The 26,692-nt window shown below is 37.9% G+C and overlaps 3 protein-coding genes and 1 long non-coding RNA gene across 5 annotated transcripts; 1 reads left to right on the top strand and 3 right to left on the bottom strand.

Moving 5' to 3' along the window:
• Positions 1-177: 177 nt before the first annotated feature.
• LOC6582882 lies at positions 178-7,872 on the bottom strand. 2 transcript variants are annotated; one of them, XM_015162640.3, is made up of 7 exons: positions 7,668-7,872; positions 5,395-5,738; positions 3,328-5,332; positions 2,863-3,267; positions 1,343-2,804; positions 1,185-1,278; positions 178-1,123 (listed from the first exon to the last, which is right to left on the bottom strand). In XM_015162640.3, the coding sequence occupies exons 2-7, from the start codon at positions 5,720-5,722 to the stop codon at positions 783-785; spliced, it is 4,635 nt and encodes a 1,544-aa protein (XP_015018126.1). In that variant the 5' UTR covers positions 5,723-5,738; positions 7,668-7,872; the 3' UTR covers positions 178-782. The 2 variants fall into 2 exon arrangements, with proteins under 2 accessions (XP_015018126.1, XP_043865486.1); XM_044009551.1 differs by lacking the exon at positions 7,668-7,872 and having other exon boundaries at positions 5,395-6,138.
• Positions 7,873-7,968: 96 nt separating this feature from the next.
• LOC6582881 (DNApol-eta) lies at positions 7,969-11,203 on the top strand. Its single transcript, XM_002008528.4, has 3 exons — positions 7,969-8,502; positions 8,552-9,048; positions 9,113-11,203. Exons 1-3 carry the CDS (start codon positions 8,068-8,070, stop codon positions 10,863-10,865), a joined length of 2,685 nt encoding a protein of 894 aa, XP_002008564.1. The 5' UTR covers positions 7,969-8,067; the 3' UTR covers positions 10,866-11,203.
• A 346-nt stretch (positions 11,204-11,549) lies between these two features.
• On the bottom strand, positions 11,550-15,607 carry LOC6582880 (organic cation transporter protein). The gene is made up of 5 exons (XM_002008527.4): positions 15,203-15,607; positions 14,892-15,132; positions 13,023-13,126; positions 12,004-12,955; positions 11,550-11,937 (listed from the first exon to the last, which is right to left on the bottom strand). The coding sequence occupies exons 1-5, from the start codon at positions 15,427-15,429 to the stop codon at positions 11,758-11,760; spliced, it is 1,704 nt and encodes a 567-aa protein (XP_002008563.1). The 5' UTR covers positions 15,430-15,607; the 3' UTR covers positions 11,550-11,757.
• A 1,231-nt stretch (positions 15,608-16,838) lies between these two features.
• On the bottom strand, positions 16,839-19,585 carry LOC116804346. Its single transcript, XR_004364320.2, has 2 exons — positions 17,414-19,585; positions 16,839-17,238 (listed from the first exon to the last, which is right to left on the bottom strand). It is a non-coding gene; the product is annotated as an uncharacterized LOC116804346 (long non-coding RNA).
• Between the last annotated feature and the right edge of the window lie 7,107 nt (positions 19,586-26,692).

Below are 26,692 nucleotides of genomic sequence, written 5' to 3'. Positions count from 1 at the left end.
GAGAATATAATACTGATGCAATATACTTGCCAGCATTATAAAAGTATAATAATGCAAAAACTCTTTCATTTTACAATTCATATTTATTGTTAAACTTTATGCAAGAATTTAAAAAATATCACTTGATGTTGGAGTGTGTTTGTTTGTATTATATGTGTGTGTGTGTCTTATATATGAGATAGAGAGACCGTTTAGCTAAGAATACAAATATCATATTTAAGATTACTAAAGCGTACTCAAACTGAGTTCTTAGAGTGTATATAAAGCAAGTGCCGGAAAACAAACAATCAACTCAAGAGTTTCTTCTCAATAACAGCTTAAATGAATTTATATTAATTTTATTTATTTTTTTTTCTAAGCACTTAACAGGCTTTTAACTGGTTTCATATGGCGTGCCACTAGCGAATACTGCATAAGAGTGCCTACTTTCAATATACAACCTACAAAAGTTAGTCGTAAATCAATTCTTATATCCACAGATTTAAATACCGTCCGAAATGTTGCATTTGTGTCAAACAAAATGTGAACTAATTATAATATCTCGTTAGAGGTTCTACAAAAACTATTCTCATATGTGTATATGTTATATAGTGCTATATATATGAATATATATATAAAATGATACAGTATAAATATGCAGCTCTCGGCCGCAACTACAACGTTGTTTGCTTCTCTATGTTCCTAGTTATATATCAATCAATCTTATAAATTTGCAAGTATCATAATTTTCCAACTAGTTAAAAGGGGAATGCTCCGACACATCCAGACTAAATCTAGACTGTTTATAGATTATACATAGGATTACTAGTAGCATCGAACAGCTGAGTGCCCGTCGACTCAATCATCGAGCGCAACGCGATGCTGCGTTGCTTGGCCACGGCTTTGCGCAGCGTCAGCTCGAATACATTATCCTCATCGATGTTATCCATGGGCAAGTGATCCCTGCTGTCCGCCGACTTCTCAGGCCTCTGAAATACCAATTGCTCGTGCTCATACAAAACGCAAGTTTCAGCAAATTCCTTGGCAAAGTATTGTGCAGTATTCCGGCTCTTGATGACCTCGCTGGGAAAACATTGCAGCAGCTCCTCAAAGCTCAGCTCTGCTACGAGATTATTTAGTATTTCTGTAGATCAAGTCAAAAATATTAGTAATTACACTTAGACAATAATAGGGGCAACAAATACCTGCAATATGTGACTTCCAATTGGGCAGCGATTCTTGTTTACTAAGAATCTTACGCAGCAGCGACTCCCAATGCTTAGGCGTAAATCCACACGACTGTGGGCGAAAGAACAAATTAACAATTGACTAACATTTGTATATACTTTTGCACATTTCTTACCTTGCCATATTGCCACAAGTAGGCGGGACAGAAGCTCAGCATATAATTGATAGCCAGATTCTTCGGCAATATTATAACCAAGAAGCTATCGATGCCTATCAGATTCGGCGATTTCTGTATGAATGCCAAGAACTCGGATATGATTTCCCGATCCACCTTGCTGGAGGCCAGCAGACTCTGAATCTTGAGAGTCAGAGTCAGGAGCTCATTGTGCCAGCCCGTAAAGCGCACCTCGAACTCGCCCTCATCCTTCTTGGGATAGCTAAAGTCGCTGCGCTCAAAGGGCGGCAAGCGATTCAAGTACTGCGGACGCTCCAACAAGCACGGAATGGGTCGAATGTAGGATTTGATGTGCTGCTCGAACTCCTCGCCCTCTGGCAGCTTGTAATCGGGTATATAGGGCACAAATATCAGCTTGTTCGATAGTGGTTCATTGGCTGGCCGTACGCTTGGCTTGCTGCAATAGTTCGGGGCCATGCCGACCATATATGCAATGCATTCCATGCGCAGATTTAAGAAATCCTCGCGGCTGCTCTGCTGCTCCACATCAGCAGACTGCAGGTCAGTAATGAGATCACTCAGAGCCTTCAAGCGGCCCATGAACATGCGAAAGAGTATTTTAAGACCTTTCAGATTAGTGGCAGCCGCATCGCCGTCTGGCTGCAGCTGAGACAACGAAGCATTCGAGCTGCGCTTTTGAAATGGGGACCCGCCCTGCTGATCCTGCAGCTGATCGTATACAATGCGCTGCTGTCGGCCGCTGATCGAGCGCTCATCGGGCGCCGAGCTGGCACACGAACTGGACAGCGATTGCACATCGGCCTCGCTGTGCAGAGAGGGCGCTCTCGAGCTGCTGCACTCATCATCATAGTCGTCGTCCAGCTGAGGCGGCGTCTGCGAGCGCACTTCGTGCGGCTGGAGCGACGAGCTCACATCGTAAAGATCATAGTAATACACTTGCAAGATGTTCACGAGCACCTTCTGCGAAGTCTGATAGCCCTTCTGACCAATGTGCGAGGCGATGTAGTTGAGAAACAGCTGCAGCACCACGTCCAGCGTTAGGCTGTGCTCCATGCACAGAGCATGTATGAAGGCATCGCTAATGGCCTCAATCAGAGCGGGCTGCTCGGTCGCCAGCAGAATGGTCTCACAGAAATCCGAAAAGGAAATTATGGCACTGGGCGTCGGCGTCGATGCGCAGCCACCCGAAGACTTGCCCTTCGTTGTTGCGCCCCGACGAGAGCGCTGACGAGCGGCATTCAGCGACTGCGACTGCGACTGGGGCTCCGGCTGCTGCCAACGCTGATAAAGCACAGTGCTGTCATCAAAGAGCACATTCTTATGCTTGATCAGTGCCACAGCTAGCGTGCGACGCGTTGACTTGGCAATCACTTCCTGGGCGAGCAGATAGTTCGACATGCGACAAGCTGTGACAGCCAGCAACAGATTCTCGTCGGGTGTGCTGCAAATTCAATTCAATTAAATTCCAACTTGAATTACTTGTGCATATGCCCACTTACAGCGTCGTCAAGTACTTGAGATAATTGATCAGCTCGCCGCTCATGGCATCGGCCACCACTGGGGAGCTGAGCATTATCGCCGGTATATCAGCGGGCGCATGTTTGATGAACATATTGAGAAATTCCAAGGAGAGGGGAACTTGTTTGTAGCCCTGCTGCAGCACGCGAGCAGGCGTGAAATATGGCGATACAGTTTGATGCAGAAACGAAGACCTCAGCCGATCCGTGCCCAGGCTCAGCAGAAACAGTTTTACGGTATAGATGAGGCCAGCCAACTGCGATGTCTCCACCGCCTGCTCGTTGTCCATGAACTCGGCTATGTAGTTGTTGTAGATATCCACCAATTGCAGTTGACACATCTTGTAGAAGCCCGTGGCTTGCAAGTAGACTTCCTGCTTATTGGAGCTGCAGTTGAGCATTAAGGAAACATTAATATGGCTCTATATATATGCAATTCTATATTACCGTATGGAAAAGTCAGCCAACTTTCTGCAATTAGCCATAAACATCTTACGCAGCTCCTGTTCCCTCTCCACACTCAAGCGCTCGCCCTGCAGTGTCAAGCTCAATCTGAGCATAATATGCGCCTCTTCCATTAGATCGTAGAAATTCGAGCTGCTTGCGCTCCGATACGACTCGGCTATGCCCTCGAGATCCTCTATAATGTGCTCCACCTTGGGCACCTCCAGATTGTAGAGCGTCCACTCGTTCACCACCGAGGACTGGGCGGCGGTGCTGCTGCTCCTCAGCAAGCTGTTGTGCTTGGCCTTGGCCTCTGCCAGGAATCTAGCTGCAATGTTCCGTTTGACAGCCACCGGGACAACCTCGCCGGTGCTGCGACGCTTGTGCTGCTCCAGCGCAGTATTTGTGATCAGCACCAACTGCTCTCGATTGACGCACACGAATTGCACATGCATAAAGGCGGCCAGGCCGATAACAGCAATGGGTGAGCTGACGTCCGGCGAGGACTCCTCGGGAAAGAGTCCGCCGATGCTCGGATACTCGAAACGATTGTGAAAGAGCTTGTGGCCGATGCGCGAGGTATGCGTTTCCACAGACTCCGAGGTGACGGCAAAGATAACATAGTCGTTCACATGCACCTGCAGCACAGGCGCCGTAAAGCTGTAGCTGGCCACCGGCTTCTCGTTCTCGCTGTACCACTTGCCCTGCGCACAGAACTGATACAGATAGCCGTCCACGCTGCTGGCCACGAGCAGCGCATGGCCCACACAGCGCTGGTGCTGCGAGGACTTGAGAGTCCGGCGATTGGCATGCTTGAATGTGGTCACGGCACTGGGCACCTGCTGGTTGCCCATGTCGTATTCGTCGTCCTCATCCGGCTGCTGTTCGTTGTTGCGCTGATAGATGGCCTTCAGGTCCATGCATCTCAGTATATCCAAGACGCGTGACTGCGGATCCGATGTCCTCATGCATATCTGCAGCAGTTTCCGTATATCATACTGCACCGACACGTCCTCCGTCACACTGTTGCCGCCCGCGCCGATGCCTCTCACATTCATGGCCTTCGCCTCGTTGATAAGCTTGATTTTAATGTCCGAGGCGCGCTGTGGCGTTATGGTTATCTCTTGCGTGTTATCTTCCGTGCCGCCGCAGCGATTGTTGCCATTCTCGCACTGATCCCACTGAGAGCGCAGCTCAGGCTCGAATTCGCGTCCATAGGCCGTGTTCACCAGTCGCGCCACATTGAAATCGAGAGGCGTGCGCCCAACCAAGCCCGGCCCGCTTATCCGTACTGGCTTGGCGCTGCTGGACGACTGCAAGGAATCGCTCTCGCAGCTCTGCTGGCTGTGCGTGCTGCTCACCGCCGCTGCGCTCGCCTTGCTGCCCAAGCTGAGCGACTCGGACAGGGGCTCGTCGCCCGCATAATCATTGTCCAGGCAGCTGTGCTCATGCCCAGCAGCGCCAGCAGCTGTGGCCGCCTTGTTGGCCAGTGCATCGACCACTTTGAAGGCCACACAATAGCGATGATTCAGACAGGCGATGACATTCTCGGCCAGGCACAGGCGCAACGGCACAAAGTTCAGCTGTACGAAGAACTTGAAGGGCAGAAAATCGATGAACGAGAACCTCGGCTGGGTATTCTCGTGCACACACTGCGTATACTCATACAGATAGATGCGATCCTTGCTGCTCACGATTATGTTGCCGGACGTCTGACAGCTCTGCACCAAATCTGGCGGACTGCGCAGCGGCAGCTCAATCACATCGATGCTCTCGATCAGCGGCGTCTTGGGCGTTGTCATCGAAGCGATGCGTATTGTGATGGGCAGCTCATTCAGCTTGGCGTCTGGGAACTTCCAGAAGTTCGCATAGATGCGCACAAACATTTTCGTATCGTCCTCAGAGCAAACCGTGTTGCTATTGCTGCTCGATGTGCAGCTTATGCTGGTGCTATTTGAGTGCACCGGACTGCCAGCTTGCTCCTTCTCCAGGGTGAGCAGGTACTTGCCTAGAATGGAAGGGAATATGTGAGATAAATGGATGATATATATTATAAAAGGCCTCGCTTACCAGCCTCACAATAGATAAGCTGCACCACCTCGCCAACTGTGGCCAAGGTATACCTAAATGGCATACGTTCATCAATCACCGGCGGGGGAGAAGTTGCATCTCCCACTGTTGTTTGGTCCTCTTGCGTGCCATATTCCTGCTGCTCTGACTGCTGCTGTTGTTGCTGTTGCTGCTGCTGCTTACCACCAATGTCATAGATCTCGATAAACTGCTCGGCACTGCTGATGGCTATGCGATTGTTGCCAATTAAGGTGGCTGCCAGAATGTCGCCGTTTAGGGCATATGTCTGCTGCTTGGCAAAGTTGTAGGCCTGCAAAATCTTCACCATGGCGACGCTGTCCTCACTGCAAGCGGCACAAAAGTAAACGAACCACTTAAAAGCAATCAAATCAAATGGAGCACTGCAATGCGATATAACGCCCCAATGACTTCATCGTCCGCCGTCCAACAGAGACTGAGCTGCTTCGCTGCCTCGCAGCTCGAAGCCCCCTGAAAAGTGACGCTGATGATGTCGACCGGCTGAGTGTCTGAGTCTGAGTCTGAGTGGGTTGACTCTGCCACTGGCTACTCTCTATTAGCAGGGGGCTCGCTCGAGCAGTAGTTGTTATCGTTCTCGTGGGCAGCAGCCATTAGCATAATTGCGCGTTTATGCGGGGAGGCAGAGCGCAGAGCTGAAGCGTAATTCTAGCAGCTCTATTTGTATATGTTTGTGCGTTTGCCGCTGAGGGTTTGTCATCTTGGATTACCACAGTTTAATTTAAATTAATTTTAATAATATGTACATTGGACATAAATAGTCGAATTATTCTCACACTCTCTCTTTCTCTATCTCTCATATACATATTTATGTAGTCATAAGTACTATTTGAGATAATTGGGTTTTCATTTAACTATTTAGAATAATTATAAAGTAATTTTAGAAAAATGATTTACAGCATAGTTTTGCAAAAAGTGTATATAGAAAATCTAAAAAATAATAATATATAAATAAACAAAATGTACATATGTACATTAATTTTAACAAGTAAACAATTTTTTTTTAATTACTGATAAAAACATTAAAATTCATTTGATTAAGTTTAGAATTTAATTTAATATGTATAAATATAATTTTATTATGGCTATAATTTCTTATAATTTCATTTTAATAATTTATTTTTATTTATATAATTTTAAGTGATGAAATATTTAGAGTATTTCCTCAAATTAATTTAATTTGCAAAACGTTTGTAATTATTTTAAAGACTGAAATATTTGCCATTGAAACTGAAATTTAAAGTCCTTAATAAGCGATTTTACAATAATACGAAACTATAAAATATTTTAAAATAATCTATTAAATTATTAAACTATTATTTCAACTTTATTCGTCTATGTTTTCAGTTTCTTTCAGTATACTAGTTCTGAATAGCATACTATTTTATAAATAGAACTTGCTGCTCCCTTAAACAACAGTTAACAACTGACACGAATTCGTAAGTGATTTTTGATGGGCACGACATGAGATATTACAACAGGTCAGTGCTGCACCTGCCACTTCCTTTTAACATTCCTTCTCTTTATCCATTAATAATGCGAAATTAGGTCACAATTATACACACACAATACCTGGCCACGCATACCCGACCCACTAGCCAACCCACCCATCGAGCCAAGTCAAATCGCTGTCACAGTATTTGGTCAAGCAATAAATATAAATGCCACTTGACTGGGGCTGAGTAGTTTCTACGTGCGCTTACCTAATTAAGCCATAGTTGGACACACATATATCAAAATATATATGTATATTATAACTAGAGGTAAATCAAGGGGAAGATAAGAAACGAAACTTTTGAATATGACGCACCCATGACTCGAAATATACACCGGAAATAGATTCAAACACGACACGAAATATTCTATTTTTGACCACACGGAGTGCCGGACTCTCGCAGGTCAAATGCCGATCAATAATTGCTCTGATAATTATCTCCAATGCGTGTGCATTAAGCTAAATGAGTAAATCTGTACGTGCGTGTGCGTGTGTGTATGGGAGTGGGCGTGTATATGTGTGTGTATTGTATATGCGCTGCATTTGGCAAGCGGTATTTCGAAAAAAATCAATAGCTCTGCGGTTTGCCAAAAATTTTATGTAATAAGCCGGAGCTAAAAATATTCACCCATAAATATTTAAGAATCAAATAATAGTCGTATTAACAGCAACCAAATTTAAAAACACTTTCATTTTAATACTTATTCCACTTCATTAATTATTCAAACAATTGAGCTCGTACATTCAAAAAGTAGCGGAATAGCGTCGATTGGCTGCACGCCCTTTGCCTCTTTATTCAGTTGATTTATACTGAATTTAGAAACATTTTAAGCCATTTTCAATGCACTTTTACACATTTTTATTTGTTTACTTAAAGTTTTCATTGGCAAAACATAATTGGATAAAACTAATTCGCCTGTTTACATTTTTCGATAGCGTTGCCACTTGGGCAGCTGAAGTGAATGCTAAGAAGACAGCTGTTCGGATGAACGTACCATATGGCAGCACTGAAGTACGCTACGGTGCTATATGCTTGTCCCGCTCGCACGCCCGCTCAGCTGATGCCGACCGCTTGTTGCTTTCAAAATCAAAGTCGCAATTTCGCAAAAGTGATGGAAAGAAAATATTGAAGACTATAGATTATGAGTAACTCCACGCGTGCCTTTGTGGGCATGCAAAACAAATATGACCGTGTGGTCTTGTTGGTGGACATGGACTGCTTTTTCTGCCAAGTAGAGGAGAAACAGCATCCCGAGTATCAAGGCAAGCCGCTAGCTGTGGTGCAATACAATCCTTGGCGCGGAGGCGGCATCATAGCTGTAAACTATGCGGCGCGTGCAAAGGGTGTGACACGGCATATGCGAGGCGATGAGGCCAAGGAACTGTGCCACGACATCATCCTGTGCAAAGTGCCCAACATAAGAGAAAAGGCAGATACGAGTAAATATCGAGATGCCGGCAAAGAGGTGGCAAATGTGCTGCAGCGCTTTACCCAGCTGCTGGAGCGCGCATCTGTCGATGAGGCCTATCTGGACATAACAGAGACAGTTAATCAACGTGTTGAGCAGCTGCAAACGGTGAGAATTGAATATAGTAAATATTTAAATCTAATAGAATATCTTGCAGGGCTCCTTTGCACTGAAGCCCGAAGAGCTGGTCAATTGCCATGCCGTTGGCTATGATAATATTGGCGAATATGTGAATAAGATCACCAATCGCTTTTCCAATCCCTATGTGGATGATGAACGCTATGTGCTTGCCTACGATCCCAACGACCTTCCGGCAGTGCGTCAAAGCGATTTGCGTCTATTGATTGGCGCCTGCATTGCGGGTGAAGTGCGTGCCGCAGTCAAGGCAGAAACGGGCTACGAATGCTCGGCAGGCATTGCACACAATAAAATACTTGCGAAGCTGGCGGCGGGCATGAACAAGCCGAATAAACAGACAATACTGCCGCTAGCGCAGATACCACCGCTCTTTGACCAGCTGCCGGTAGGTAAAATCAAGGGAATGGGCGGCAAATTCGGAGAAACAGTGTGCGAAACACTCGGCGTTAAGTTCTTGGGCCAGGTGCTCAAATACAGCGAGAAGGACTTGCAGCGCAAGTTGGACGAGAAGAGTGGGTGAGCTGAGGAAAACTCACCTATCTACGTTCCTCTTGATTAACTAACTTTCCATTCCCCACAGCACCTGGTTGCATAACATAGCCCGTGGTATTGATCTGGAAGCAGTGACGCCACGTTTTTACTCCAAAAGCATTGGCTGCTGCAAAAAATTCCCTGGTCGCAATAATATAACTGGCCTGAAGACACTGCAGCACTGGCTGGGGGAGCTAGCGAGCGAAATAAATGATCGCCTGGAGAAGGATTTCATAGAAAACAACCGCAAGGCAAAGCAAATGGTTGTGCAGTATGTGCAGGACATTGATGGCCAAGAGGTGGCCAGTTCCCGTTCCATGCCACTCAATCAATGCGATCAGGAGACGCTCGTCAAGCAGTCTCTGGAGCTGATCAAGGCCAACACAAAGACGTTTTTGCGTCCTGGCAGCGAGGCTGCCCTCAACAATGCCATCAAATTTCTGGGCATCAGTGTGGGCAAGTTCGAATCGGCATCCAGTGCGCAGAACAGCCTGCAGACTATGTTTGCCAATCAGGCTGCCAAGAAACGTCGCATCAGTGTGGAGGAGGGCGTGGAAAAGCCAGTTGTAGTTGTGGAGCAAACGAAGCCGAAGCAAACCGAGGAGGGTAAAATGAAAAGCTTCTTTGCGAATTACTTGCAAGCACGCAAAGAGGAACATAATGGAACGGATAAAGTGGATGAAAAGCCCTCGGAAGAGGGATTGTCGAAAGAGGAAACCAAAATCGATAAGCTGGCAGAGGAGACAGCCACGCCTCTCAATGCAACAGAAGCACGGAAGAAAAGTTTTTTTGAGTCATTTAAAAGGAAATTGATGGATGCGTCTGTTCCAAGGGATGCCAGCGACGACAAGGCAACGCCTACTTCGACGCCTCCTGAATTTCGAGAGAGCTTTTTTGTCAAGTATCTGAAGCAGCAAAGAGAAGTCAAGAAAGAAGCGGAGCAATCAAATGAGACTACGTCTAAGGCCGACAATTCGTCTGAAATGCAAGATTTGGCCGCAGAACTGGATGAGATTGAATCAAGCAATAATGAGCCGCAGCAAACATTTGAATCTGTGCCACCAGAGCAGTCAATCAATTATAATCCACAACAAGAAGTTGTGGCTCTGCCGTCACCAGAACAGCCTTCCACATCAAAACGTAAATTGGAGCAGCAAAATTCCAGTGAAACAGGGACTTTAACAGACTTTACGAACACGTACGTGGAGTACGCACGGCCCGAGCTGCGCCCAGGTCTGATCAGCTTTGTCAAGTGCGAGGAGTGTGGCGCCCAAATACCCGACGATGTGAGAGCACTGCAAACCCATCGCGATCATCACTTTGCCCAGCAGCTGAATCGACAGCTGCGCTCGGAGCAGCGCGAGGAAGCGCAGCGTAGTCGATTGAATGCCACAAAGACAACAGCTGCCTCACCCCCAACAAAGCCTGTGCCTGCAAAGAAAGCTAAAAAGGCTAGCGGAGCAACAGCAGCGACAACAACAACTCCTAAGCCTGCCAATAGCATTACGAAGTTCTTGGCACCCAAGCAACCACTGGAGCCACCTCCCAGCTGCAGCAATGCGCCCATGGAGCTCTGCGCTGAATGCAAAACATATGTCAAATCCGTCGATATGCCGGAACATTTGGATTTCCATATGGCCAAAAAGCTACAGCGCGAACTCAATCAACTGGAGGTGCGCACGATAATCACCGCAACGAACAAAAAGTCAACGCCGCCGCCTGCCAACAAGAAGCTAAATAGTACCTTAAACGCTACCTCGGCTAATCATTCGATTACCAAGTTCTTTACGCAGAGCAACTAAGAAATACAATACTTTACCACAATTTCAAATTATGCTTGCAAGCAGTTAGTTCCTCCGTCATTAAAGTATTATTCAAATATTTATTTGCACAGCTAAGGCAGCTAGGCTAACTCACAGTGGAAACTTGAAATGTTACTAGTTGACTATTAAGGTCATATTGAGAACTGCCGTATATATTGTATCATTCCGATCTGTGTGCCATTATGAACCAGTTATGCTACCAGTTATAATAAGCAATTTTTTTTCTTAGTTATAAGTTGAAGATTTTTTATAGTATACGATATATTTCAAATAAATCAAGTTTCATTAAAACTTTATTTAATGAAATTGAATTAATATTCTCTTTTGCATTTTTGTGTTGAAAATTGTTTAGTACAAAATATATTTGAAATATACAACACTATAAAGTTCCAATAATATTTTTATAAAATACTTGCATTGCATATTAAAATCAGAATAATTTTTTTTTTTTTTTTACGTAAATGGTAAACAAATCAAAATAATTAGTAAGTGTTCCACTATATACATATAGGCATATAAACATAACTTTACAATCTGAAAATGGATGTTAAATTAATAATACTCACACTCCATTGTGAAATTTAAACTGGATTCCACTCAATAGATTCCATTGGATCGACTTTTGGATATTTCGCAGCTTTCTGACAGAATAATAGATTTAAATATATTTGGCTCTGAGTGGAGCAGCGAATGTAGTCTATTTTAATTAATATCTCGAATTACTTAAGACAAAGTAATGACAAATAGAGATATAGAAATATATTGTCAATAAGTATATATAGGTACATATGATATATAATGCAAAGTTGTCTTTGAACTGTCTCGTGGTTGGCTTAGAACTATGAAGTGCTTATAGACTAGAGTAAGGCTGTTATGCGGCTTGGTTGATGTTCTGATCCTTTGGCGGTTTCTTGACACCGATGGCGTGCGCCTCCTTGACCGTGGTGGGCAGCACAAGGTTCGTGGTCTCGGGGAAGAAGAGCGTGAGGCAGCCACTGAAGATGGCGGCGCAGGCAAAGAGAATGGCGGGAGCGTTTGCATAATACTTGGCCTAAATCAGAAAACCGAAATTGAGTTGAAATAGAATTTGGGAAATGTGAGCTATGCCTTGACATACCAGCAGCGGCGTCTGCGGCGCCAGCATGGAGCCAAATCTGCCCATCATCGAGCAGAAGCTGAGCAGGCTGTTCCTCAGGTTGGTGGGAAAGATCTCCGAGGCAAAGAAGTAGAGCACCTGGAAGCTGGCCGTGATGGTCAGCTTGCCCACCAGGAACAGCACCAGCTGCAGTGCCTGCTGATCGCCTCCAGCGAAAATGGTGCCGATGCAGCAGATGCCACTGAAGATCATCAGGCCGCACAGCGAGTAGCGTCTGCCAAAGCGATCCATGATGAGCAGCGGCATGAAGAAGCCCGGAATCTCCACAAGCGCAATGTACGCAAAGTTATTATACTTATCGCCATCCAGGAGCACAACATTCAGGCTCAGCCCATAGTAGACCAGCACATTGACAATCCAGCAGAGCGAGCAGTTGGCAATGCGCCATTTGAAGTTGCGGAAAGCCTCGCGAATGGGAAACTTGCTCTCCTCCGACTGCTGCAGCTTGTCCTTGTTGGCGATGACCAGCTTGTCCAGCACACTCTCCGACAGCTTGCGCTTGTTCACCTTGGCCGCGCGGCGCAAGATGGCGCGGGCACGCTCCTCCTTGCCGACGCTGAGCAGCCAGCGCACACTCTCGGGCAGTATCCAGAAGTAGGCCAGCAGGATCAGCGACGGCCCGTAGGTGATGCGCAGCAGATTGCGCCAGTTCTGGAAGCCCTTGGCGAACATAGCCAGCGCCACCTCGCCCACGGCATAGAACACGGTGATCACGCTGCAGGCGAGCACCCGCCGCTTCGGCCCGACCAGCTCAATGCCGATGATGAAGCACGTGGAGTAGAGCGTGCTGCTGGTCAGATTGTCCAAGAACTCAAAGATCAGAAACCAAACATAATTGGGCGAATACGAGCGCACAATACCCAGCACCGCCCCAAAGATGCCGCCCAGCGCAATGGAAAAGCTGCGGCCATAGCTGCAAATTAAACAAATTAATCGAATGTTTATGGAAAATTTCCAGATTTAGTGGTTTTCATTCTCACCGATCAGCCACAACGCCTCCCAGAGGTATGCCAAAGAATTGCCCCAGATTATTGATGGTGCCGACCAGCGATAATTTCCACTCATCGTCGCAGTAAATTCCAAACTACAAAAGATCATTTAGAATAACTTAATACTCTCTCTGATCCATCTCGAGGAATTCTTAATGAAAAAGTTGCAATCATTTATAATAATAAATTGGCACTACAATGGTTCCATTTCGCAGGTCGTTATTCACTTAAGTCGTTTGTTCATCTGTTTATCAGCTCTTTATGTGATTTGGCTCCATTTGCATATCTAATCTAGACTCGTTATTTACATATGTATGCTGCAAATTGCCATTAAAATTGCCCCTGAAAATCCGAGCTTCTGCTTTGCGGCTTGTGGCACATTTATCTTGCATTTGTCAAGGCCAATCAGTCGAGTGATAAAACTATGAGCTTATCACAAGAACTATTCCTGGTAAACAACATTAGGTACTACCTTCACAATAATATTATTAAGTGTTTACAATTGAAGAAGAAATTAATAGGCCTATGCTGACTTCCTAATGCCCACTGTCTCAAAAAAAATTGTATTGTGTTTTTTACTGATTCATATATTCCTTATAAACTATCTCTATAATGCATGTATATAATTATTTATTTCTGTTGCCAGCTCTACAACTATGGCAGATATAATACTATTGCGATTCCTCGCAATTCCAAGAATCTATAGAGTAGCTTTCAAGCAATTTCGACTTTATCATGCCCCCACTCAGCGTGGCTATAATAGATATGAGCATATACATATTTCATATTCCTCTAGTTTTAATAGCGCCATAAATATTAATATAACGTTAAACAAATAGTGTTAAATCGCATTAGGGTATGTACGAGAATATATTTGATATTTACGAACGTGTCTAGAAATGATTCAATGTAAGCTTCATGCTTTTTTTTACTTAAAAATCTAAAAAATATATATTATAAAACCTAAATGATTTTATTTTGAGCAAAATGAAGAAAAAAGCTTAGAAAATAATTTCAAGCCTAAATTATAAAATATAGTTAAAAGTAGTAAAAAGTAATTACTTGTTAAACAATTAAACAATTAAAATAATTTATATATTTAAATATATAGAATAATATATATCCAAATTTATAGGCTATAAAATATTTATTTAAAAAAATTAAAAATAATAAAAAATAAAATAAATAATAATAAATTATATTATGTGGAAATTTATCTATGTAATTAATAATAATTATTTAATTATATCTTATGCGTTCCTCAATTATGATAGAAATCTGTTCTGTTCAGGTTCTTGTCATGCTTATAAAAAAATGAAAATTAATTAAAAACCAGACATATCAAAAATTGAGAAAACTTGCTTTTGTGGCATAGGAAAATGTGAAGAGAGCAACTCAGATTTGTACTTGTAGAGCTTGTAGAGCTAAAATAGATAGTGATAGGGCCATTCAGACTATACGAACTTGATTATATTTGAACAAGTGTTTAATGAGCAGTGAAAGGCTTACAGCTAGCCGTCTGGCCCATGCTTATCGGCGATGAAAATTTACAATTACTACAGTTTTGTAGGCCCCTCTGCCAGGGTATGCGATCAAAGGTGACAGCAAGCATATAGAGAGGCCGGGCTAGTCATTGAACTTGTGATAAGGTAGCCAAATAGTTGCCAGAAAACTAGCCAACCTGACTCAAGTCTTGCTTGGATCACTGACATGTGCAGAAAATCGGATGACTTATTATCAAAGTCCATGCCTGGCGAGAGTCTGGTGTTTATTGTGGGCCCTGGCCTGATAACTGTCGGAGCCCCCAACATCGTCGTCTCGCTGACGTGGTTAATCGCACAGCAGAACTTTGATACTCACGTCATTGGAAATGGTTAATTCTTGATCGCGGAATACGAAATCATTGTCGGCGCATCGCTCGGCATTATCCCTGTTGTAATTACTCGCCACGCAAATGTCCGCAGTTTGATTCCAGCTGGACAGCTCTTTGTTCTCATAGCGTCTGCACTTGTCCAAATCCTTGCCATTCTTTGGTATGCTATACTCTGTCCAGGGCTCCTCGTAACGGCTGTTCGGCCCGTCGCACTCTGTAATGTTACATCTGTTGATTTGAAGAGTTTCGTTTGAGACTCGTCTCACCGACCAACTGACTAAGCTCAACTATAGTTCACCTGTGCATCAAAGTTCCGGCCGTGAAGACGTAAGTCACCGAGAACATGGCATGGAACATCATCGGCAAGCAGATCAGCAGGAAGATGAACAGCTGAAAGCGACCGAACTGCCCAATGTGCTTCAGTATGGCATCGAGGGTTATGTCCTCGGGATCGGGGCCATTTGCTTGGGTGGCCACCTCCATTTGGGGAATGGTCGCAGGTGGCGACTCCTCGGTGACCGGCATTGATCCCAAGTTCTCTTCACAAATTTGTGCACAATTAATGAACTATTCCGTGTTTATTTATACGCGTGTGTTTTGAATGATTTCGCTTTCTTCTTATTTTTGCCAAGTTTATTTTTAACTGCGAACAACTCTTACGTTGTTCACGGCACGAAAACACGAGACACACTGCGAGCGTCGGATCGCAACTACAGGGCGAACGCCCAACTGTTGAGTCAATCTATGGTGTTTCGCCCTCTCTCGCTCTGTCTGTTTCTCTCTCATGATCTCGGCAGAGCGCCGCCTCGGGCGAATTGCTTAAGTTGGCTCTCATTAGGCCCTGTCCTGACAGATTAACTACGCGAATCTAGACATTGGCATTCTCTGCTTTGATTAGATTGCTCAATTTTATATAGATGTTAAGCCTATTCAGACTGCAATCAAAGATAAACGACTGATTTCTTTTCATGTACATACGCGTGATAAGCTGAAATGTGTAATTAATGACGTGTTCTACTAAATTAATTAATCAATTCTGAAAATACTCTATTATCAGTCGTATAAAGTATTTATTATGCTTTTTTTTATGCCGATATTTTTAAATGTTTCTGCCATTAAATAAAAATATTTTCATGTTTTTAGAACATTTTTAGATATAAAAAATATGTATACATCACAATATGTATATGTATAATATATACAATATTTGTTCTATTTTTTATTTTTTTATTTATTTATTTATTTATTTTTTTTTTACATTTTGCTGAGCTGCAAACTTTAAGGTAAAAGTAAATTTTTATTATGAAGTAATATAAATGAATAAATAAGTCTCTTAAAATTCATTGCTCTGTTTATGTGCAGAATTAATTAACAAGTATTTTATTGCACTTAAATATTTTGTGTAATTGTTTGTTCTTTAATTATAACTTTTTTTTTTATAAAAAATTTGCAAAGTAGAAATAATTGTAAGCGTAAAGTTTGTTTTGAATTAATATTTTTTTAATTTATAGTAACAGCCAAATTATGAGGTACTACAATTTATTTGTTATGTAAATAAGTATTTTACTACATTAAAATCATATATTAATTTGTAGCTGGGGTGAAAATTATGATTTATAATTAGAATTTTAGTAAATATTTACATAAATAAATATATATTTAATATATAATTCTATATCAATCGCACTGAAATCATTTACAGCATTTCAATATTATTTATGTGTTCCGCTGCTCAGACTGACATTTTTTCCTTTCATGTGAAACATATTTTATATTCTGTTCACGTGTTATCCGCGTGTTGTTTCCAAAACAAAAATGTGATCTATTTTTATCAAGCTTTTAAGAGAAATATATATAAACTATCTGAGCATTGCAACTTTTAAGCATTTTATGAGCTCCAACTAATTGCTAATTGCACTGACACTTCCCAGAGATAGTTATACGGAACCGGTTTGGAGCCGGATATTTATTTAATCACTTTCATATCTGACAAGTCATTAGAATAACAATGCGATGGAAATTGGATTTTCCTCATGGGGAGCCGCAGCTTGGGGTTTTTAGCCTTCTCCCGAATCGTTTGCGCTTCACATTGTAGCTCGACACGTGCTTTTGGCATAGTGTACGATAGTCATGCTCGCCGCCCGCCTTATCGACGCAATCAGCTGTGTTAACAAATCGCAGACCCCAACGACTATCACATATTTCAATCAAAAATGCTAATAGTACATTATCAAATGTTATAGTAGTGCAAACTGTTTATAAATGCAAACAATGCTCCCGCTCTGCCTCTCTTTCTGTCTCACTCTGTATGTGTGCCTACCTCAGTGATGCCAGCTGCGAAGTAAGTTAGATTGTGGATAAAAAAAGGCTAAAATGTAGCATTAAAAATGCTGGACTTACGGCTAGATGAAAAATACATGAAACATACAAAATATATTTGACAATAGTAAATAAAAAATCAAACAATGGCACAAAATATGTATACACGGCTATGTATTTATTTACTTACCTTTTTTATAGTTGCCCCATCTAGTATTTCCTCCAAGTATTTCCGCTGTCTTTCCTCTGAGTGGTTAATGGGCGACTGAAGAAATGCTGCAGCTGCAGCCCTTTATATAGGGCGACTTCCACTCAAACACTAATTCGCTCTCAAATGTTGAGCCCGACGCCAGGTAAGAGTCGCTCCCGTCGGCCTTTAAGTGACCAATCGGAACACCCTCGGCTACTGCATGCATTCTAACTTCGTTTTACTTAAATAGAAACACGAAATGAATGATCTTCGGTAGTTGTTCTTCGGTCCCTGCTATTGTTAGGCAGACAGACAAACAGACATAATTCTGTGAGATAGACAGAGGACATAGAAGCAGTTATATTGGCTAATATATATGTATGATTGATAAAGCTATATGTTGATATACTTCATATCTCAGGTACACTATAACATAACATAACATAACATAAAGCTATTGGCTAGATCTAGCCTGAAATAGGCGAAGCTGGCAACACTGGTCTGTCTACCTTTCTCTCCCAATTTTCTCTCTCTCTCTCTCTCTCTCTCTCTCTCTTCCTCTATTCATTCTCTTAACGTTTTGTTTATGAATGAAACAAAGCTTTTTGTTTTTTTGGCACATTTTATATTTATTGTTGTTATTTTATGAATGGTTCATGACTAAAAAAAATATGAACTTGAAATATGAATAGAAAATATGTTAGTTTTTTTGTTTCCAAAAATATTGTCAAGGCCTAGCGTACGAAATGGACATAGTTATAGGGCAATTAAATGGCTTAACATACTCGATTAACCACGTCAAGTGCCAATTCAATTATCAAATTGGCATGAAAAGTATTTATACCATGGCGCAATATTAAAGTTTTACAAAAACTGGTTTCATTTCAATTTGAATAACATTGCAGCAGTAAAAAAAAAATTATTGGAATTCAAATGAACTGAAATTGCAAAATGTCAACCGCAGCTCAAAACGGAAAATTCAGCAGAGTGCATATACGAGTTCTTAAGAATGAGCTAGATTGCAAAACGTGCATCGACTAGCGGATACCCTGTCGCGTGCTGCTACTGATTATTAATGAAAAATATATGTTCGTTTCACTTCAAATGTAGGACCTAGCATTAATTGTCTTTATCTTAGCTTGATAAATATTCCATATTTGATATTAAAGTGCTAAGGACTCAAAGACCTATAGTAGATTAGAGATTTTATATCGATTTAGCTGTTCGCCTGGATTTAAATATTTTAGTTTGATCTACAATACTACGATAGAGCAAAACAAGGTCTGTTACGACTTCTGCTATTTGTTACCCCTCAGCGAAACCATAATTGCTTCAATAATTTCCATAATTTTCAATGGCTTCTAGGTACAGGGTATTGTAGGTCTCAAAGACTCTGGCACTTGCCTTGCCGATGCTGATCCACTTTCAAAAATAAAACATCTGTTTGCATTTTGTTTTGAATATATCTAAACACATACCTTTATTTAATGAATTCAAAAATTGTGTTTAATTCTGTTTTACTTTTTGTTTTGTTTTCATGTTTCCATGTTGTTTCACACCCAATACATATATAGAAAGTATCCCCAAATATTTTCAGTGTTTCTTTTTGTTTTGCTATTTACTGCTTGGTTTTTTATTTTATAATATTTTTTTGTTTTTTTGTTTTTGTTGGTTTTTTCTTGTATTTGAAGTAAAAATTTGACTCAAAACACATTTAGTTCGAGAACGCAATACATTTAGCTTTGTATTTGGTTTTCTTTAAAATTTTCATTCTGACTTGGCTAAATTTGCAATATACGTGTATTTGTGTGTGTATAAGAGTTTGAGAGTGTGTGAGTGGGGGTGTATATAGATGATGATATGATATATGCAGTGTAACTGACTGATACGTAGTTGAATCTCAACGAAATAAACTTGCAGTATATATATTTTCCTTTTATATATATTATGATGTTTATATGATTAGTGAATAAATACATATGCACTGTGTTAGATTACTCATTATAATAATAATAATAATCGGTTTAAATTCTTCTTAAAATCTATAAATTCAATTATAATGCACTTAACTTTGTGTCTCGCTTTTTATTGCACATGTATGTAAGTGTGAATGTGTGTATGAGTGTGTGTTTGTGTGGGTGTGTAAAACGATGTTAATGTGTGTATGTGTGTATGCTTAATGATTTGTATTTGTCCATATACATACATAGTATATATGTATATACGTTATATGTAAATATTTTTAAATATAATTTTTTATAGAATTGTAAATATATTGTAAATAATGTTTGCTTTTTTTTGTATTATTTTCATTTTTTTGTTTGGTTTCTTTTTTTTTACCATTTTGTTGTACATTTCGCAATGATTTTTCTTTTATTAATATCGCTTTTTTACCGTTGCTTATTGTATGTAGTTTTTTTTTTAAATTATTATTATTATTTATTTAAATGGTTGTTTAAACTTTGTTGTGATTATGTTTTTGTTTTTGGTTTTTGGTATGTTGAGTGCTTAACAAATATGTTTGTAAGTATTCTTGTATGTGAGTGTGTTTGTGTGTGTGTGAGCCCTCTTCTATGGGCAGCTCAGCAGCAGCTTTCATTAACACTTTGCCGACTTAATCAATTCACAACTGATTATAACTACATTTAACAGCTTTTTATCAGCATGCTGAGCCCACAGATCGGCTCAAGCTAGTCCTGTATCTATGCAATGCATTTTTGTTTTGTTTTTGGTTTTATCTGGTTTTACTTTTGTATAGACTGATAGTACACATTTAAGAAGTATTTTTAAATATTATTGTTGTACACAGATAAACAAGTTTTAATTCAATAATCATTCTCTCGAATACCATTACCGTTTACAATCTTTCATTCATTATCGTAGTCTAAAAAATGTATCAGTGCTGCTCTCAAATATTTCAATTTATTCTACAGATTCTACGATCATTTCATATCCAGTTTTCTGTCTCTGTCTGTCCCTGTTTGCCACATACAAAAAGAAGAGTGGGTCTATAAAGAGTTACTTTGTATTCTTTTACTATTTTCTGTGTGTTTGTCTGTGCAATAATCAGAAAAAAACATTGACTTGAGCTCTATCAACTCTGTAACTACTTTTTGTGGGCTAGTATTTTTTCAGTATTTTCCTCAATTGAATTAAATTCTCATTGCGTTTTGGTTTTCTTTTCTATACACATAAAAAAACGAAGCGGTGCTGTTCTCTAAATAGTTTCTTTTACTTTCCTTGTTTTTTTATTATCTATTAATGTTTCAAAATACTTTTGAAAAATTCCCAAAAATTGGTGGTTCTGAAACCAACTGTTTTTTTGTTTTCGTGTGTGTACTTTTCGAATACAGTTCCAAACAAAAACGTAAAAAATCGTCTCAACCCAAAGTCGGCAAACAAAAATTTGCACTACAAATTGGCACTAACTTTTAGTTTAGTTTTTGTCTTTTTACTTGTTTTGCTTTTGTCATATATTTCACCACAATAATAACGCAAATATTTTCATATATATTTGTCCAAAAACATTCAACTATTTATTTGTATTTTGCTTTTCCTCTAGCCGTACATACAAATATTTGAAAATTGTTTCCAATCTCATATTATGTCATTTGTTCATATTTTTTTATTTATTATTGAAGCTCTAGTTTTATGATTGCCTTGCAGTTTTCTACAACTTGTAAATATGGTAATTTTTAGTTTTCATTTAATTACATATATTTGTTCAAATATTTTCTCACTTTAGTATTATAGGACTGTATATTAAGAAAATTAAAATAGAAAACAACATATTTGCAATGAAAAATGAATTATTTAAATATTTGCCTCAAAAGTATGCAACAATTAGTATTTTTTTAATATACCAAATGAAAAGTAAAACTATTAAAATTAACTAGAATTCGTTAACTCGTTCACAAAGCGAATAAAATAATTTGGGTTCGCTCAAAGCATAAAATGGGGAATACATGCTAAGTGATCTTACCAAAGTATCGCATGTATTTCAATTTAGTATTTTGTGTAAACTTTGAACGAGTATTACGCAGTCAGCTACGCTCGACTGCAACATTCTCAATTGCTTAAGAATGAAGTTTGGCACGCATTTCGAAATTAATAAATAGTTTAACTAAAAGTACAGCCGCATCGTAAATATTATTAAAAACTGAAGCCAGTTTTCATTATCTTTTTTTTTAGCTTCTCTCTGATTGTATTTTTCAAAATGTTTTTTTTTTATACATAGTATTTTGTTATATTAGTTGCATGTTTGTGTTGTTGTTGTTGCTGTTTGTTTTTGTATTTATTTTTTTTTTAAATAAGCTCCTTTTAGCGCAATATGAACGTTTAAATAGCTGTCAATGTTATTGGCTTTCAAATGAATTCACATAAATTTGCGTTTTGTTGAAATTCGTATAATTCCTTTGTGTTGTTCCCCCAAAAATAAGCAAAAATTTCACATTGTTTTCTTGTTCTTGTTCTGCTTGTTGTTGTTGCTTAAAGAAAAACATTTTGGCCAGTTGTTTGTTTTCTTATTAGTGGTTGAAGAGTTGTTGTTTTTGTTGTTGTTGTAGTTGTTTTAGTTGTTGTCGTCTTTTGGCACAATTATGCAATACATAAGTAGTACTTAAATGGTTGTCAGCAACTAGTTAAGATATAGATAGCAACAACTAACGCTGGTATTTGTATTTTGTTTCTTTTTGTTTAGTTTTTTGTTTTTGTTTTTTATTTTATTATAATTTAATCTTATATTTTAAATATAAGTTGATCCCAATTGTTCAGTTTTATCAATTTTTACTCTGCATTTTCATTCTTTTTCAAATAAAAGACAGATTGAGAGAGACTTATGAACTAATTATCCCATTTTCTATTTATTTTATTTTATTTTTTATTTTATTTTATTTTTTTACGAATACTTCAAATTGTTTCATTGGAAATGCAATTGTCTTTATATAGTGAATTGCTATTATTTATTTTTAATAATTTTTACACATATACAAGTACAATAATAAACAGTTTGTAAGTCGCATATATGTGCAAAGTGCATTAACTATTTCCTTTTGGTTTTTGTTGTTTTGTTTTCGCCAATTACAATTCCAATTCCAATTCTCTAGAGATATTGTCTGTCCAATGATCATGTTGGAGAGTGCATTCTATGTATTTCAACTTTGTTTATGTATGTGTCTGTGTGTGTATATATATTTGTATATATGTATGTAAAGTATGTATGTAGTTAATCGTTTGATCTATATAATTTATTGGTTAAATGTTCTTTTTGGTTTTCATTTTTATTATTATTTAATTTCAGAGAAACCTTAGCTGTTTCGTATATGTATGTATTTACTGGCAATACGGAAATCGCCCTCTATTTTCCCTTTTCAATTGCTTTGATGAATTGGAATACACGTAGTTACTTTTTCTATCTGGCATTGAACCATTCAATATAATGCTGCAACAAAACGGTATACGAATAATATTATACATACACATATATAGATACATATAAACATGTAGAAACTGACAGCTGGGAATCGAGAAAATGCTCGATTCACCAATATTCTCTATAGACAAATCCGTTCATTCCCACTCATTAATATGTATGTACATACGTATATATATATTCATTTGAAAAACACAAAACTTTGCTCATATGATATCCCTATCATCTAGTCACGTTTAAAGGCTAAGCATATGTGACAATGACACTAGCTGAAAAATGGGAGGAAACCAATTCGAAATTTAGTTTAGTTTAGTTTAGTATTTAAATAATAATAGCAATAAAAATAATATATTTTCAAATTTCAACTCTCGCCTGAGGCCAATTTCTTTTCGATAAATGTAAATATAATTTGTATTTTTTGAAGCCATTTTCAGCTAATGTCATTGCGTATGATTTCTGTATTACACATGAGTTATATTTTTCAGTTATAGTATTCTTCTTTTTTTTTTTTTTTTGTTTTTTTTTTTTTTTTTTTTTGTATTTTTTACCTAACATTTTCTAACACCAATATTTAGTTAATAAATTTGCGTATTTCTTACTTCAACCCGATTATACCGCTGTGGTTCCTAACACGTTGCCGTTTCATATGTTGTCTAAATTAAAAATTCATCTCATATAATGGTTTTTGTTTTTGTCTTTTATCTGTTCACTTTTCTTTCATTTTGGATATTAAATAAGAATATCTAAAATACCTTAATAATAAGCTTCCATTCAATCTTCTTTTTTATGTATATGTATATAAATATGTTTTTGTTTTTCTTTCATTTTTTTTATCTTTTCCTATATTTGCCTTTTAACAATTATTTTATATATCCGTTCCGTTCCCACCCATTCAAGTGCCTTAAATGCTTTTTCTTCTACAAATGTAGAATTTTCTTCACTTTCATTTCTGTTTAATTTTTTTTTTTTTTTTTTTTTTTTTTTTTTTTTTTTGACACATATTGTAAAATTGTGAGCAAATACATTCAAGTGATTTGTAATTACACTGAGAGAAACATTTATATGTGTTTTTTGCTGGCTAATTGCTTATTCCGGATAATATTTCGGTTTTCGGTGTTTTAATGTTTTTGTTTTTATTCAAATACTACTTGCAGCTAAATTTATTACATAAATTTACCATGTAAATACATAATATATTTTCCGTTCCTTATTATTATTATTTTGTTTATTATTTTTCTCAAGTACTATAACGGGCAACTCTACACACATTGGATGTTGATCTTGTTCTGGATTTTGTCTTCTTCTTTTGGTTGTTGAAACTCGAATAGCTTTGAGCAATTGTGGGTCAAATGTCTCTAAAAGGGATAAGTTCTTTATGTCGAAAGGCTAATATGCATCATCTCACACAAGTAGTATATTTAACTAAAATATATTCATATACATACAAACAAATCACATTGCCCGGCTCTTTGTGGGGCAAGCTCATAACAATGCCGAAGCAGGGAAAATTCTGAGAGAGAGAGAGAGAGAAACTCTGTGGAAGTGTCGAAGGAATGAAAACTCTCATGCCATGTATATCATCATAATAATAATAAGAATAATACGCAGGCCACTCACTGTTTGCATGTTATCGGTTCTCAATCGAGTTCTGTTTGGGGCAAGAAGAAAATTTGCTTGGTTTGGTTTTTAAGGCACCATTAAAATTGCTTTTCTTACACGTATTTTTCCTTTTGCAAATTTACAAGTTTTCAACAAATTGTCATTAATAATTTTTTTACATACACATACACATTAATTAGTAAAAATTCATTTGAAATTGTTGTTAATGTTGTTGTTTTGAGCTATTTTTATACACACACATGCACATAATTAATTTATCCCTTATGTTACAAATAGTCCCATTTTCTATCCGCTGTTAACCCGTCAACGTGCGATCTCCTCATTCTTTATACTCATTCACGACAGTGAAGTGGGTATATTGAGTTTTAGTATTTTTTTTTTTTTTTTTTTTGTATTTTGTTTTTAGTTTTATTAATTTGTTGTAACTTGCGCAAAAAATTTACTAAATATTTCAAATACAATTAAATACAAGTGTACATAATAATTAATTTAATATATATGTATGTATATTTATATATAGATATATATATATATAATTTATTTATATATAGATATACGGGTTTGCTTTCATTTAACGTTCATTCTTTGTTCTTTGTTATTTGTTGTTGTTTCAAAAATGATTGCTTCAAATTGTCATCAGCGAAATATTTGTCTCTAAAATCACGAAATAGTTTCGCTTGATATTTTTTCTCTTTTGCCTGTGTTTGCACATTTTGCTTGATCCTCAATTTGTTTTTCTCTCTTCTTTTCCCTTTCTTGCAGTTTTTTAGTTAATTAAAAGTAGAGAGTGTATGTGTCTTAGTTAATAATGAATTGTTCATTATTATAATTGTTTCATTTTTTTTTTTGTTTTTAGTTTTTATGCTAATAACAATTTTTCCTGTAATCAAGTTATGCTTCATAAGTGTTTTTTTGTTTTTTTTATTAGTATTATTATAATGCAAGAATATATTGCTGGGAATATACGAGAAATACGTCTGCTGATCAATGTATTTCTTCTCACAAAAATAATTGAATGCTCGAAATGTTTTTTCTTTGTTGTTTGTTTAAATTTCAATTCCATTTTCCATTCCACCCTAAATAATTGTTCAAATAATGTATGTATGTATGTAGCTCTGGGATATGTTTTGCCTTTATATGTTTTTGTAGTATAGAATAATTTAATCTTTGCTGATGATTACATTAATTTTGCATTTAAATTGGTTTATTTTATAATGTGGATATGTATGGGTGTTATTAATATATTCCTCTTCTCTTTTTTCCTCTTTTGTTTATGTGTGTATGTATGTTGTTTTTCTTTCTTTTTTATGTATAATTAATTTGTATAATCAAAATTTGACACATTTTTGTTTGCCACAAATATTTTGCGACAAATGTTTAATATTTGTTTTCGAGTTCTTTTTTTTTTTTTTAGCTAACTTACGGTTTGAGTTCTCGGCTACAGTCTAAACCTAACACACATTTTAATTTGTATTTAATTATTATGCTTATGTGTATGTCGTGTGTGTGTGTTGGTATGTGTGTGTGTGTGCTTTGTAACTAAATTCTGTTATTATCGTAATTTGTTTAACAAGCTACAGCTTCAACTCATTCTCGTTTTTTGCTTCTTGCTGCCCAGCCTAAAAGTTAACTAAATCTAAAAAAAAAATAATAAGAAAAATAATAGTAATAATTAAAGTAAGTTTAACATTGAAAATCAGTTTATTTTTTGATGTTTTGTCGTTTTGCGTATAAATTTAACAGCTAATAATAATAAAATTATACTTTAATTGCAATATTAATAAGAATTAAATCCATTTTTCTCATTTTCCATGTAGCAGAAGTCTTTTTAATCGCCGCAAATGTGCTTAAGCATTATATGATTATAAATTTAAAATTTTGTCACCTAATTTTTATAGAAAATCCGAAAATAAAAAAAAAATAATAGTAATAATGTAAACAAATTACACACATTGCAATATGTTATCTAACGAATATATAAATTTGGCTTCAAATGTTACGATCAGTTTTCTTTTTTGTTTTCGTTCTCAATCAACAAATTATAACTAATTTCGAAAAGGCTTTTAAAAATTTAAGTTTAATTTAATTTAATTAGATAATAGTTTCATTTTGTTTTTCTCTTTCCTTTATAATATGTAGTTTAATCAATAAACAGAATTAATTTTGTCCTTCAGTCTAAACATATTCAAAAATCACAAATACAATTTCGATAACAATTACAATAATAA

Source organism: Drosophila mojavensis, unplaced genomic scaffold (assembly GCF_018153725.1).
Source record: "Drosophila mojavensis isolate 15081-1352.22 unplaced genomic scaffold, ASM1815372v1 contig_74, whole genome shotgun sequence".
NCBI lineage: Eukaryota > Metazoa > Arthropoda > Insecta > Diptera > Drosophilidae > Drosophila > Drosophila mojavensis.
The sequence above is the reverse complement of the archived record's forward strand: the minus strand, read 5'-3'. Positions and strand labels throughout refer to the sequence as shown.